A 13,397-nucleotide genomic window follows, 5' to 3' on the forward strand; every position below is an offset into this window, starting at 1 on the left:
CCACTACCGTTAATTCTTGGTATTTTCCAACAACTATATCGTTAGCAATTATGCAATGCATTGACTCAGTTAGTGGCAGTTAATCGCGATCTAGATAAAATAAGTAGGCTGGTAAGTTAGTACTCTAAAAGGTAGTTAGTCGATAATAGCAATAGTCACCGGGGCTGTATCCTATACCTTGGTATTATGTATCCGTGGATATGTTCCCTCGTTTACCTGCCACAAGCTGATCGACAACCTCAAATGCCCCTTTGATTTTGCGTCCCGTCGGGCCTAGACTAATTATCTCACCTTTGTTTTCCTGGTGGAGGCTGTGTGTGTGTGCAGAGGAGGTCCGAGAAGCATGATCACATGCAGTTTTGCAATTTGCACTTCGCGATGCAAGTTTGTCAATACATTAATAACTACTTGAATCAAATTGATGAACGAAGAGTTTACGGAAGACGGCAGTGGGAAATCTCACATTTTGCTTACCTGCCTACATGAAAATCATCGAAGCATATAAGGCAGGTAGCCATGGTAGATGGTGGGATTTTTTCTCAGTAGCATAGCCTACATAGCATAGTATTAACTTTCGGGACAGTGCGTCGAATTTTCCATGGATGTAACGGTCAAAGATAAATTAACCCATCGGTAAGGTGGTTACAGACAACTCAACATTATACATAGGCATTCTACTTGATGCCTTCAACTGCACGTCATCCAATATCGTGGTCCTTGTGACATCCCATATCGGAACACTGGCAGGGAATCCCATCCAATCACGGCTTGGGAGGCCCTCAACCCCTCTAGCCTCACTGTCCCGAGCATTGTATACATGCATAACTTACCGGCCACCATGTCCCCTCCATGCAACATGCAATCCACCCACCCCCTGAATTGCCGACCAAGTACCGGTAAACAAGCGGACGCGGAACTAGACCCCTACTGCGTGGTCTTTCCTAATATACACATGCCCTTGGACGATCTCTCAGTAACGCTTGTTTATACTACCTTGGTAGTACGAGGGGCTCTCCTCTTCATGGCCCGAGCAAGGTTTCGGCGCGCAGTTCCAGCGCCAGCAGACGTGGTGTTACTAGTAGATACTATTTGTATATCATGTGAGCTAGACCATTCTGTTGCTACTACATACTCCAATACTCCAATGAAAAATAATCAATGAGGCTAGGGGGCAGGGAAGGGGAGGGGGGACTCACTCTGCACCGGAACGACCCCACCGAAAGGCCCGGCCCGAGCACCGTTCTGGCACCGAACTAAGCACGCGTTGTCCTGGCCCGCCACGGTGCCGGTGCACTCCTGATTGGCCGGGATGGCCGCGACGAGGGGGAAATCCGTCTCGTTGCCATCGCGGTCGCGCGAGTCGTCGCCGGGCGGCGACTGCGTCACCTCGATGTCGTCCCAGTTGGCACCCGTGCCATCGTCGTTGATCATGCACGTGTAAGGCCCAGCGCCGTCCGCGTTGACCTGGTGCGGCGTCATCGTGAGCTCGCCGCCCGCCGTGATCTGCGGCAGCTGGTCGCCGGTCTCCGCCAGGATCGCTTGCGTCCCTTTCTCCAGGTCGTTGTCGCCTGCTCCGATGGTCTCTCCGAAGGTGTCTGCTTGGTCACCCCGGAACCGCGTGCTGTCTTGCTGGAAGGGCCGTCGCCGGGTCCCATCCCGCGGCGTTGAAGTGTCGACGCCAAGGGCCACTGGTGAGTTGTTTAGACTGGTGCTTCGGCATAGCATAAAGCCAGGAAGAGGACGGGGCTACTTACTACCGGATCCGCCAGCATCACCTGTGGCTTCCGTGATAACGCCGTGGCTAGCTGCTAGCTGGGCAGTAGCGATGAGGGTGAATGTTATGATAGTCTTGAAAGAAGGCATTGTGATATGCGTGAGTTGGAGGTCTATGGTTATAATATTGAATTAAGACCTGGCCAGCAGGAGAAGGGATATTGAACAAGAATGTACAGAAGCTGAAGACGACGAAGTAAAGCTGGTGTGTTGCTGCTGCTGCTGCTGCTGCTGCTGATGATGATGATGAAAAAAGGAATCAAAAGCAATTAATCTTTGGTCACGACCTTCCTTCTTATACACGTCTCGAACAACGAAGATTCATGAGTATTCTTGTCTCTGTCCGTATCTTTTCCTCCGCCCCAAAGCTCCGTACATGTTCAAACCAAACATGTACCCATCTTACCTACCATCACATCTCAGGGGCCCTTCTGTTTCCATTTCTCAGCAGCAAGCAGGGGAAACACAATCTCGACCATTCCGAATAAGGCCATAATGAAGCTCAAGACTCCCACCTGAGACTCATCACAGGTGCGTTGGGAGGGAGTATTTTGCACGATTCCAGGTTTACTTGCGAAGTTTCTGTGTGGCTGTGAATCTTTAGCGGTCGCGGGAAACATCACTACCGGCGGCGTATTTGACACTTATGTGAAGAGCCAATCGCAATTCAGGATCTCAGGATCTCAGAATCTGAGGATCTGAGCAGGCCCTTCAAAAGATTGAGGGTTCGAGGCTTATCATTGCGGTTAGTGCCGCAAAAGGGGGAGATCGTTTCATGCCCCGGTCAAACCGCTAAACAACGTTTCCTGTGGAAGGGTAGGGTGGGATTCGTTACAATTACCTATCTAGGTGTAGTACATGGCTCAATGAATGATGTTTTTCATATATGTATGTAAGTGTCTGTTTTACAATTAGGTAACTCGTGATAACTTCAGTTGAGTTGCTTGTGAGGAGGCGTCGTTTTGAAAACTCCGATGTCATATACTCAGTATCCATCTCACCAAAACTGTTCATAGTAGTAGGTGACTACCTAGTGTATTTCGACTCAAGAGGCCCTTAGAGATGACGATAATACTTGTCAATGTAAATCCTAGATGTAGAGGTTAAGGAGAGTTTCATCATGTCCAAGGTTACTTAAGCCAGCTAAGCTCATGAAGAGTTAAAGTTATTTAGCTAAGCGATTGACTTAGCTAAGCAATTGAACGTGGCCAGTGCACACAGGCTGAGTACTACTAGTAACCAATCAAATCTGAGGCTTCAATGACAATTTCAGCTCTTGGCACTGAAGATTGAGAGGGCAGCGACAACCTGCAAACAACAAGCCAAAATCATTTATTATTTATTATTTATCAACAGCCGTTCTTACCCAACGTGCTACATAGTACAATCCTACTTTGACTCATCGACTCATCAACTCATCCACTCATCTTGGAGTCAATGCGCCTTTTCCTTCGCCTAACACTACATCCTGTCTTGACTTTCCCCGTATCGCCTAGGATAGTCCCTTACTCTTTCTCACGTTCCCTGATGGTGAAAAGGAAATTAGAGGCGGTAGGTGACAGTTCCGATATCCAGCTACCCTCTCAGTCCAAAAAACCTTCACAGCTTAGAAAAATGGCAACACAGCCTGCAACCACCACGATTGAGCTATCTCCCAAGGAATCCCAACTTAAGAACCTGCTCCTAGATGCTACCAAATTCATAAATGAATCAGGCAGTTTCCAAGAACCAGTCGTATTAAGATGGGCAGGTGGTTGGGTTCGGGACAAACTCTTAGGAGTCGAGTCTCATGACATTGACACTGCTATCAATGTCATGACTGGCGAGGCTTTCGCATTGAAACTGTGTGAGTTATGCGAACAGGCCGATACTGTTGACAAGTATGGCATGGCCAAGTCGGACGTCGGCAATATTCATAAGATTGCGCGAAATCCGGAAAAGTCCAAGCATCTTGAGACTACTACAATCAAGCTGTTTGGCTATGATGTTGATTTCGTCAACCTCCGCAAGGAGACGTACTCGGAAGACAGCCGTAATCCTCAAATGGAATTTGGCACTGCTGAAGAGGATGCTCTGCGAAGAGATGCTACTGTCAACGCCCTGTTCTATAACCTCAATACCGGTGAAGTTGAGGACTTTACTACCGGACTAGTAGATATGAAGTCGCGGCTGATTAGGACACCCTTGGAGCCATTTCAAACCTTCATGGACGACCCGCTTCGCGTCCTAAGATTGGTCAGGTTCGCTAGTCGCCTAGAGTTTACCATTGATTCCGCTGTTGAGGAGGTCATGAGTGATCGCCGTGTTTTGGACGCTCTTCGTTTAAAAATCAGTCGCGAGAGAGTTGGCGTTGAGGTAGAAAAGATGCTCAAAGGTGAGTATATTTTATGAAAATCTGCGAGATTGAGCTGATAACAATGCATTCTAGGCAACCACCCTCGCAAGTCTCTAGAGTACATTGACAACCTTGGACTTTATCACACCATTTTCACTGATCCGTCCAAACCAGACATTCCAGTGCCTGATATATCTAATTGGAAATTAGCTTATGAATGTCTCGACTCGCTTCGACGTAGCAAGACCCCTGGCTCTATATACGACGTTCTTGTGCGATCTGATGAAGCTGCATACTATGCTTGGATTCTAGCAGCTGTCGTGCCTTGGGATAACGTCAAAGCCCCACCACATACTAAAAAGGGAAAAGCCCCTCCCCCTTTTGGAACTCTAGCTGCACAAGAAGGTATCAAATCGCCTGGCAAACTACGTGACCTCGTCACCGCGGCAAACAACAACCGAGCAGAAATCATGTCCTTCGTGACAGCAGTACTCAATAAACAACCATCCGCCATGGAAAGGGATAAACTTGGAATGGCTATCCGGCATTGGGAATCCAAAAATGGCCATTGGAGACTGCAAGTCCTGTATGCCCTCCTAGTGGAGGCTATGGTTGTTCTAGCTGCCGCATCAACAACCCCAAGTAAGACACGCAGCAATAACCTTGTTCTATATGCACGCTAACAGATAAAAAAAAAGCTAGCAACGATGAATTCCTGAAAAAATGGCAACAATTTCTGGATCATCTGCAAGATCTAGACGTTATGGAGGCTCCAACACTAAAACCATTGATTGACGGGACCCAACTCTCAAAGGCCCTGGGCACTAAGCCTGGGAAATGGATGGCCCCGGCGCTAGATGTTTGCATTGCGTGGCAGCTCCGTCACCCAGAGGCGACAGACCCCGCGGGCGCCATCGATGAGGTCAAAATTCGAAGAGTCGAACTGGGAATACCGGGAAATTGATGAACGAATGGAGTTCGGTGATGCCGAAATCTTGCTTATGTAGCTTGATGAAAACAGATGAATGGGTAAGAACTCCTAGTCCTACCCCCTAAATTCTTCTTAGCTGCCTGGCTGCCTACCGAGGTACTAAGGTTAAGTATTGTGCGCCTACCTAAGCATCGTCAATTTTCCGGTGCGAAGTCCCATGGTCACACGCATTTTCTGACTAGATGTTCCTTCTCACAGAACATTACGATAGGTCCTTGCTTGTATCCTCTTGCATCCATGGGGCCCTTCCCGCTACATGGTAGAGTATGGCTCTCACCTCTCAATCATTTGGGTTCAAAAATGCCATGATAGTGGTTGCTGTTAGTCATCGATAACTTCGTCTACGTGTCTCTTCACGTATCATGGACATTTAGATATCAATAGACCCTGATTAGGTGAATTACACAGTAGATGGGGTTACCGAGGCCAAGGTACTTTACCTATCTAGGCAGGGAATGTCTCAAGCGGCATGTGCCTTTAGGTTCTAATGCAATGAGGCATATGACTAGACCGGTCGGGTAATGCAACTAGTTATACTGGGAAAACACCAGTGCATTTGTTGAATATGAGAGGCTACGCCCATACATCAATAGACTTAGTCTAGCCGACCAGACATGGGCTTATCAACATCGTTCGAATTGTCAGTTAGGAGCGGTGAAGATCTTCGCCTCTAAGATCTACTGAAGTGTTGAGTCCATACAAGACAGCCAGATACCTCGATGCCTACCGACCGAGATCGATTTCAATAGGAGTAATCTACCCATGCCAAAGGAACGCCTTATGATAATTGGGCCTAGAATTACAGGCATCGTTTTCAATTCCGATAAAGAATGTTACGATTTGGGCACGCACATCGTGTGGGCCTGAGAAAATCATAATGGCATCATTGCCTAGGTAGGCAGAGAGTTCCTGCAAGCCTCTTATAGATGGCACACTGGAGACAGCGCCCGTGATATACCCAATTGCGAATGGCCCATACCCCACTTCACAGCGGCAACGATGGGATATTAGTCGATATTAGTTAGGATCAACTTTACCTGTTTCGGTATTAGGCACCTAATCATCTTGAGTTCCATCGAACAAACGTGGGCGGCTCCGCAGCAGGCGGGGGGATCGAAAGCTGTCACGTTCTCGAATCCAAAGAGATTTCCGGGTTCGCGGGTGGTTTAGCAGGGAAGAGGGGGGGGGGGGGGGGGGGGTTTCTTCCTGTTTTAGAAATTTCTACCCAACAAGAACAGCGTTCTAGGCGTGACACGTTCTCATTTTGTTATATGTTATATGCACATCCTGCTGAAGAATACTACTCTACCCCGGCCGACATTTGACCTTCAAGCACCTGCTAGCATGTTGTCGTCCAGTACGGCCACTACCAACGGCCCGTAGCGCGATTTGGCATTTCGTCGCCGCTAATTGGAGGATTGGGGCAAAGGTGGTTCTGTGGAACGACACATGCATAGGTAGTACCTGGTATGCTGTCATCATCATGTACAGCTATCAATTGTTACCTGTCTCGGCCCACGGAAACGGTCACGGCTGGGACAGGGGACGTGACGACGATCAAATTCCAGTGGTGATACATATAGGGCAGCCAGGAAGCTTAGGATTTGGTGCTAGGGGGGGTGACTGACTCAGTCTTTGCATCTTGGACCTTGAGCTTCTAGCTGACTACCAGGCACCTAACCTATTAGTTCCCTACATAGGTGTCTAATAAGTAGCTTCATTTTATACTCCATATAGCCAGGCGTTTGAATACATCCTCCAGATTCATGTCACGATCCTATCACATACTAATTTCATGATGCCCCTTTTCGGCTGGGACCCGTCGCCGGGCGCGCTGCTGCTCGTGGCAGTCGGCCTGGCGATCGTCACTTACATCGCGTCCGCCTTCACCACTTGGTATCGCCTCCGACATATCCCGGGCCCCTTCCTTGCCTCCTTTTCGTACCTATGGCTGGCGCGCGTTGCGAAGAGCGGAAGGCAGTTCTGGATATATCGAGACATGTATAAGAAATACGGCCCCCTGGTTAGAGTCGGTCCAAACGAGCTCTCCACGTACGACCCGGAGGTTATCAGGAAGATGAACGGGGCTAGGAGTTCTTACGGAAGAGACCCAGTGAGTATACTCCTGCATAAGTGTACTGGGGTTCATGTTTTGCACCGTGATCCTGGATAGGGCGGTTGATGTGCGAGCTTGGGAATGATGACTAACAGTCCAAAAGTGGTATGTGGCCGCGCGGTTTGATCCGTACCACGACAATGTCTTCACGCTTCTCGAGGCAGGGCCTCATGACAGGTTCAAGGCAAAGATTGCTGGCGCGTACGGTGGCCGCGAGACACCGGCCCTCGAGCCAGGGATCAATGATCAGATCGAAGCGCTTCTGGATCTACTGCGCCGCAAATACGCCTCCGACGAGAGCTCTGGGGAGTATCTCCCCGTAGACTTTGCGGAGCTGATATCTTTCTACACCGTGGACGTGATCACGCGGTCGGCTTTCGGGAAGGAGTTTGGGTGCCTCAAGACGGACACGGACGTGCACGGGTTTCTGGGCTCGGTCACGCACAGCTGGGCCGACTTGGCCGTGCCGCTTGACGTCCCCTATGTTCGAAACATACTGTTTTCTCCGCTGTGGCTTAGACTCTTCGGCCCGAAGCCGACTGATCCGACGGGAATGGGGAAGCTCATGGGGTAAGGCCACATGAACTAATCTGGATACTTTGCTTGCCGTTGTTTCGGAGATAAATGCTAACGAGGGAGCAGAATAGCGAAGGAGGTCGTGTCGCAGCGATTCGGCCCCGACATAAAAGAGAAAGAAAAGGACATGCTCGTGCGTTCTCCCGGACTCCAAAAAAATGCCTAGCACCTACAGGGACATGATGAAGAATGCTGACTCATCTCACCGTCTGAATAGGGATCATTCATCAACCACGGACTAGACCAGCAAGAATGCGAAACAGAAGCCCTGTTCATGATCATCGCCGGCTTTGAAAACACCGCCTCGGTCATCCGCACGGCTTTCCTGTACCTGATGACGAATCCCCGGGTGTATCGCAAGTTCAAGGAGGTGATTGCGGAGGCTGTCCGCGAGGGCCGGGTGTCGAGCCCCATTACGCACGAAGAGGCGAAGAGGATTCCTTACTTACAGGCATGAATGAACCCGTCAATAAACCGGAAACGTACTTTTTTTTTAAAAAAGATCTTTCGTTATAGGTACTAACCAAACACCGTTCTCGCACAGGCCGTCATATACGAAGGCATCCGCATGCGGCCCCCGGCGCCGGGCCTGTACCCCAAGTGCGTGCCCCCCGAGGGCGACATCATCCACGGGCACTTCATCCCCGGCGGCACCGCCATCGGCATGAACACCGCCGCCGTCATGCGGTCCACGGACCTCTTCGGCGCCGACGCCGACCTCTTCCGCCCCGAGCGCTTCATGGAGGCCGACGAGGGCACGCGCGCCGAGATGGAGAGGAACACCGAGCTCGTCTTTGGCTACGGCCGCTGGATGTGTGCGGGGAAGCCGGTTGCGTTTATGGAGATGAATAAGAGCTTCTTTGAGGTATGTTACGTTACTTTACGTTACGCTACGCTACGTGATTAGTTGGAAGGGTGACTCGGTGGGAGTTATGGGGGGGGTAGGGTACATGGGGCTAACCTTCTGCAGTTGATGCGCGAGTTCGACTTCCAGCTCGTCAACCCGATGATGCCGTGGGATTCGGAAAGTTATAGCCAGTTTGTGGAGGAGAATATGTGGGTTAGGGTTACGAAGTCGAGCGCGGTTTAGGTACCTATGGATAGGTAGGTAGGTAGGTTGGTAGGCGCGCTCTTCTGGGGGAGCGATTGGCTGGGTTTGTTGGTGGTTTGGTAGGTAGGTAGGTAGGTAGGTATCTTGGGTGCCTACCTGGGGTTCTTTATGGTATAGGACTGGGGGTGTTCAGGGGTATGTCGGATGGATATGATATATGCATCGGATATCACTGTACATCAAGTCCAAAATGATAAATATATACTACCTAGGTATATGATGTTGGACCACATTCAAGAGAAAGAGACGAGTCACAAGTTCCAAGGCTGAGAAGAAATGAAGTGACTGTCTAAACTAGTTGGCTCAATACCACCTAACATGTTCGCTTATGGATAATAGTAACGGAACACGATATAGGCACCTGTTTACTAGACACTCTGTCAGGTGTGGAGCTTCGCGCGTTGGAGGACGTATCTGCTAGGTAAGTACTACTGTTACGCCACCTAGCCTATGTAATTTCCTTAAGTTGATCCTGTTGTTAACTAGTGTTAGGTTGTTGGAGATGTCAACAGGTAACGACAAGGATCGCACGTGTGTGATGAGAATGGGTGGAATGTTATCGTCATGAATCTGAACTGCTTTTGGATGAAAGGATGCCATTTCTAGCGTGGCCTATGCGCATTTAAGATATCAAACTCCAAGATAGGGAAAATGGGTATCGCTGTGCATCTCCACCAACCTAGGTAGGTATGCATGTAGATGTAGGAGGAACCTGTGAAACGGGATGCCGGCCAATTGCTTCATCGATTCGTGATTCAGGGGCACCCTCACGCCGGAGGCATAACCCAGCCCAACCCTAGGTATCCTGTGTCTGCTGACTACTATCTTAACTGTCGTCCTTATCTCATACTCCCATGTCCATCTGAACTACCGCGTAATACCGTTATACCTAGGTAGCTAAGTAATCGGCCAATTAACTCCTCGACCACTGCCACTCCATGTACCGTTCGCACCCCGAATGCGCAGACGACAGTAACGTGGCGAACTCCTCCCTACCCCCTTTTTGATGGGCCTTCTTCTGCACCCTCGTCGGCCACGGGTCAATAATTGTATGCCGCTTCTTGGGCTCCATGCCGGTCTCATGTGCGAGGTCTGCGAAACGGAGTCTCTTCATGTACCTAAGATAGGGAGATAAGCATTGGTTGTTAGAACGTGTTATGAATAGATTAGGTATGTAGGTAGGTAGGTAGACAGTTGCAGACGAACCTATCAAAGTACTTGTCCACGTCGCGAACATGCTCGGCCGCTAAAAGGGTGATTATCGCCATGGCGTCGTATCGACCTTTCGGCATCTTTGGTTCGATATATTGTTTGACTTGATCGATTTCGGATCCTAAGATCTTCTCCTGTTCAGTCGCGTCGATCATCTCTTGGACCGCGTTGATGAACAGGGCAACTACAGTGGCATGGGGATTCTGGCTGAGGGGCTTTAGGAGTAATCCGATGCTCACAAGCGTCAATCCCATGCCAAGGTATCCCGCGTCACTGATATTGGACACCTAGGGAGGTTAGAACGCGTCAATATTCAAGTTTTGGGGTTTGGGCAAAAGGAGGTTGACATGTGGATGGGTACCTACCTCAATGCGATCAAATAACGTATCCTTCACGTGCTTGTAGATGTCCTCGGCATCAAAGTGCAGCAACTGAAATGAAATGGCCGAGTTTCTCAAGCGCTGGTGAAAGCGAACCAGAAGGTCTCTCAGGAGAAAGCTAAGTTTGGCATAGATGTCGTTCTTTGCTGCACCGGACCAAACTTCCAGAATGGCATGCTTATGCCAACCACTTGTAGGATCCGAATCGTCTGTCAATGGCCATCTGTTTGTATCTCGGAAGAGAGTCCTGTGTGTCGCTATTGAGTTAGCTAGCTAGCTAGGTACCGGCAGCGGAGCGGGCAAAAGTAAAATGGGATACCCACGGATTTGGTACTATGAATAAAGCTCGAGGTGCACCAAAGGGAACGAGCACCCCTTCTTCCCGATACTTCTGATGGCTGGCACGGTCACCCGGGGGCTTGGTGAGATATATACGCTCTCTGTAGTCGACTCTCTGAGGAGCTAGAGTCACATCCCGGCGAATCAGTAGTGCTTTCTCGATGGTGAGGCCGGGAGGAGGCTCTAAGCAGGCGAGGAGGTCCAGCCATTGCTTCTTGGCCAAGACGAGCCGGAGGGAGCTTCGGCCAAACGTCCATGTTTTGCCTAGCACAGCGCAAGACGGTTTGCCTTCTATCTTGGTACAAACATCCTGCACTAGTTCCCGGATCTTTCCCTTTAAAATATTTTGGAGTGACTGGGTAATGAAGGCTGAGTACCAAAGATGGATGATGTTTTCGGCCGCGACAAGAGGATCTTCCTCTGTCAGGGCCAGGAGAAGCATGATGGCGTTTCGAGAGACGACATCTCCATCTCTGTCATTCATATAGACGTTGACAGCATTTTTATATTCATCGGGGATAGAAGCGATAGTCTTGACAACATTCCGAAAGTCTCCAGATGCTTTGAAGGTGTTATGATAAGCTTGTAGCCCAAGCTTTGACTCGAGCCGTCGTCGAGAAAGGTGTAAGGCTCACTCACCTGCGAAGAGAAGGTTCAAATCTTTGCTATAGTTGATTCCCTCGTTCGATGGTAGTTTCAACAAGTCGAACGCAGGTACGTTTCCCCATAGGTACTTCTTTTGGTAGTTGAAAGGTTCGGGGTATCGCTCTCCAACGAAATCGAGGAAATAGGGACTTCGACATTGACGCTCCCATTCGGGCTTCCAGTTTGGTTTCAGCAAGGGATTATCCCGACAATCCCGTTTATGTTTCGCCCAATGACTCTGCTGACAATCCCCGCCACAGTACTGCATGAGTAAGTTGGGTAGTTAGAAAATTATATCCCAGAAAGTGTGAAAAACTGAAGATTGTTATGACTTACAAGGACCAGAAGGCAGCCTTTGCACGCGAACTGTCCGATTTTCTTACATCTCTGGTTGTCTTGGGTCCAATTAGCACACACAATCGCGTTTGTCAGAGTTACTGTAGTCATGATGAGCTTGTAGTTCAGGGACTATCAGGATGTACGGATAGTAGGTAGGTTGAGACGAGCTTGAGGGAAACCCCCTCGCTTTATACATCTATACATCGTGATAGTAGAAAGGTTTGTTAGGCACCAAGACTGTCTAGCTGCCATACGTATGCACTGGACTCAGGTGTTTGTTCAAGACGTTGCAGCGCAGGTGTTGTGACACTGTGGAGCAGGCTTACCACCACACCTGCTCCTATTTCGCCTATCATACGACAAGTTATGTGCTCGACCGGTCATTTATCAATCTCAGCTTTGTTCTTCTTTGCCAATGATTAGTAGGCAAACCTGTAGTGTGCTTGATTTTGATAATTCTTTGGACGTGTAATTCTTGACTCGTCCCCCAGAACTTATACTGATGCATTGACCGAAAAGAAAACATTTGGAATCAATCGAACCAAAAGGATATGCTGCATTAAGAGCTCCTAGATCACATCCATTGGTCTTAATCGTTGCCAAGAGGAAGTGAACTCGATGAAAGAAACTGACCTTAGACGAATCCGCTATTAGGGCTAAAAACAGAACGATGTTGGGGAAAACTGTAAAAAGTGACTGTCTGTAAAAAGGTATGTTGGTTAAGTTGAAAAGTTCAATGTCGAAAAGGGGTAGGTTGAAAAGTGAAAGGCAGCAAGTTGAAAATTGAGAATGAGTTTTTCGTTTTTCGACTTAGTACGTACCTAGGTTATGTACGTTCCAAAAATCGGTGTCTCTAATTTCGTACAGGCGAGTTGATTGGCCTTGTTACTCTACTGTCAGTCTTTTCTCCCACAACCACTTGAGCTTCTCCCGCTACGATGCGATACAATGTGCCACTAATGATTCATCAGCGGTCCAAAAGCACATTGTAAATAAAGGTAGTCAAATAGGACTGCTTCACCCAAAACTTGAATGATTAGATAGTATATAAAGCTTGGAGTTCATCCTCGAGGACTCTATTGCCCTACATAGATACCCAGCGCCCCGTACATACCTAGGAACTCACACGTATAAATAAATCCCTTCTCTAAGAACATCTGCAATCATCAAGAACCCGACCACGAAGACGAAAAGCCCCTATCACATATCGAAACATGCCAATCTCCATCGAGGCTGCGATTTCCATTGTCGGCGTCTTGCTGACTTCTTGCACCGTTGCAATGAGTGCCTGAGAGTTCTACCATCGCCAGGCTTTACGCCGTGCTTCAAGTGAATATCCCAGAGCCCTATAGTACTGTGGACTGAATGATGAACGGGCACTTACGAATGCTATTAAGGCCCTACTGACGAGGAGCTATGCGAGGCTGGAGATGTTCCTCTTGAGCATGTGGAGAATGAAAGAAGTCCATGATTGTCTAAGCAAGGACACCAATAATGTATGTCACCAGGCGGACCGCTAGAAAATGTCGTTATTACTCGGGAGTCTAACATCTTGTCAGGAGCCATAGGAAGAGCTGACA

The 13,397-nt window shown here is 48.9% G+C and overlaps 4 protein-coding genes across 4 annotated transcripts; 2 read left to right on the forward strand and 2 right to left on the reverse strand.

Annotated features, from left to right (window-relative positions):
• Positions 1 to 1,011: 1,011 nt before the first annotated feature.
• GGS25DRAFT_42545 (uncharacterized protein) lies at positions 1,012 to 1,979 on the reverse strand. Its single transcript, XM_049258603.1, has 2 exons — positions 1,755 to 1,979; positions 1,012 to 1,688 (listed from the first exon to the last, which is right to left on the reverse strand). The coding sequence occupies exons 1-2, from the start codon at positions 1,861 to 1,863 to the stop codon at positions 1,165 to 1,167; spliced, it is 633 nt and encodes a 210-aa protein (XP_049121610.1). The 5' UTR covers positions 1,864 to 1,979; the 3' UTR covers positions 1,012 to 1,164.
• Positions 1,980 to 3,387: 1,408 nt separating this feature from the next.
• GGS25DRAFT_527389 (uncharacterized protein) lies at positions 3,388 to 5,614 on the forward strand (the record flags this gene model as incomplete). Its single annotated transcript, XM_049265085.1, has 3 exons — positions 3,388 to 4,147; positions 4,202 to 4,750; positions 4,807 to 5,614. 3 exons carry the CDS (start codon positions 3,388 to 3,390, stop codon positions 5,070 to 5,072), a joined length of 1,575 nt encoding a protein of 524 aa, XP_049121611.1. The 3' UTR covers positions 5,073 to 5,614.
• Positions 5,615 to 6,309: 695 nt separating this feature from the next.
• GGS25DRAFT_471118 (BcABA1, cytochrome P450 monooxygenase) lies at positions 6,310 to 9,188 on the forward strand. The gene is made up of 6 exons (XM_049259305.1): positions 6,310 to 7,212; positions 7,319 to 7,785; positions 7,858 to 7,924; positions 8,009 to 8,242; positions 8,336 to 8,656; positions 8,762 to 9,188. Exons 1-6 carry the CDS (start codon positions 6,895 to 6,897, stop codon positions 8,879 to 8,881), a joined length of 1,527 nt encoding a protein of 508 aa, XP_049121612.1. The 5' UTR covers positions 6,310 to 6,894; the 3' UTR covers positions 8,882 to 9,188.
• A 454-nt stretch (positions 9,189 to 9,642) lies between these two features.
• GGS25DRAFT_42749 (uncharacterized protein) lies at positions 9,643 to 12,053 on the reverse strand. The gene is made up of 6 exons (XM_049258625.1): positions 11,815 to 12,053; positions 11,473 to 11,740; positions 10,818 to 11,394; positions 10,480 to 10,741; positions 10,109 to 10,401; positions 9,643 to 10,020 (listed from the first exon to the last, which is right to left on the reverse strand). The coding sequence occupies exons 1-6, from the start codon at positions 11,923 to 11,925 to the stop codon at positions 9,816 to 9,818; spliced, it is 1,716 nt and encodes a 571-aa protein (XP_049121613.1). The 5' UTR covers positions 11,926 to 12,053; the 3' UTR covers positions 9,643 to 9,815.
• Between the last annotated feature and the right edge of the window lie 1,344 nt (positions 12,054 to 13,397).

The sequence above is a fragment of the Hypoxylon fragiforme genome (genome assembly GCF_022984875.1).
Source record: "Hypoxylon fragiforme strain CBS 206.31 chromosome Unknown GGS25scaffold_1, whole genome shotgun sequence".
NCBI lineage: Eukaryota > Fungi > Ascomycota > Sordariomycetes > Xylariales > Hypoxylaceae > Hypoxylon > Hypoxylon fragiforme.

Excerpts from the sequence above, each read along its gene's own strand:
- GGS25DRAFT_42545 (XM_049258603.1), bottom strand. The coding sequence starts at position 1,863 with ATGCCTTCTTTCAAGACTATCATAACATTCACCCTCATCGCTACTGCC. Across the intron at positions 1,689-1,754 it reads TGATGCTGGCGGATCCGGTA|TGGCCCTTGGCGTCGACACT; the intron begins GTAAGTAGCCCC and ends ACAACTCACCAG.
- GGS25DRAFT_42749 (XM_049258625.1), bottom strand. The coding sequence starts at position 11,925 with ATGACTACAGTAACTCTGACAAACGCGATTGTGTGTGCTAATTGGACC. Across the intron at positions 11,395-11,472 it reads TTTGAACCTTCTCTTCGCAG|CATCTGGAGACTTTCGGAAT; the intron begins GTGAGTGAGCCT and ends ACACCTTCAAAG. Across the intron at positions 10,021-10,108 it reads GTGGACAAGTACTTTGATAG|GTACATGAAGAGACTCCGTT; the intron begins GTTCGTCTGCAA and ends TCCCTATCTTAG.
- GGS25DRAFT_471118 (XM_049259305.1), top strand. The coding sequence starts at position 6,895 with ATGATGCCCCTTTTCGGCTGGGACCCGTCGCCGGGCGCGCTGCTGCTC. Across the intron at positions 7,786-7,857 it reads GGAATGGGGAAGCTCATGGG|AATAGCGAAGGAGGTCGTGT; the intron begins GTAAGGCCACAT and ends ACGAGGGAGCAG. Across the intron at positions 8,243-8,335 it reads AGAGGATTCCTTACTTACAG|GCCGTCATATACGAAGGCAT; the intron begins GCATGAATGAAC and ends GTTCTCGCACAG.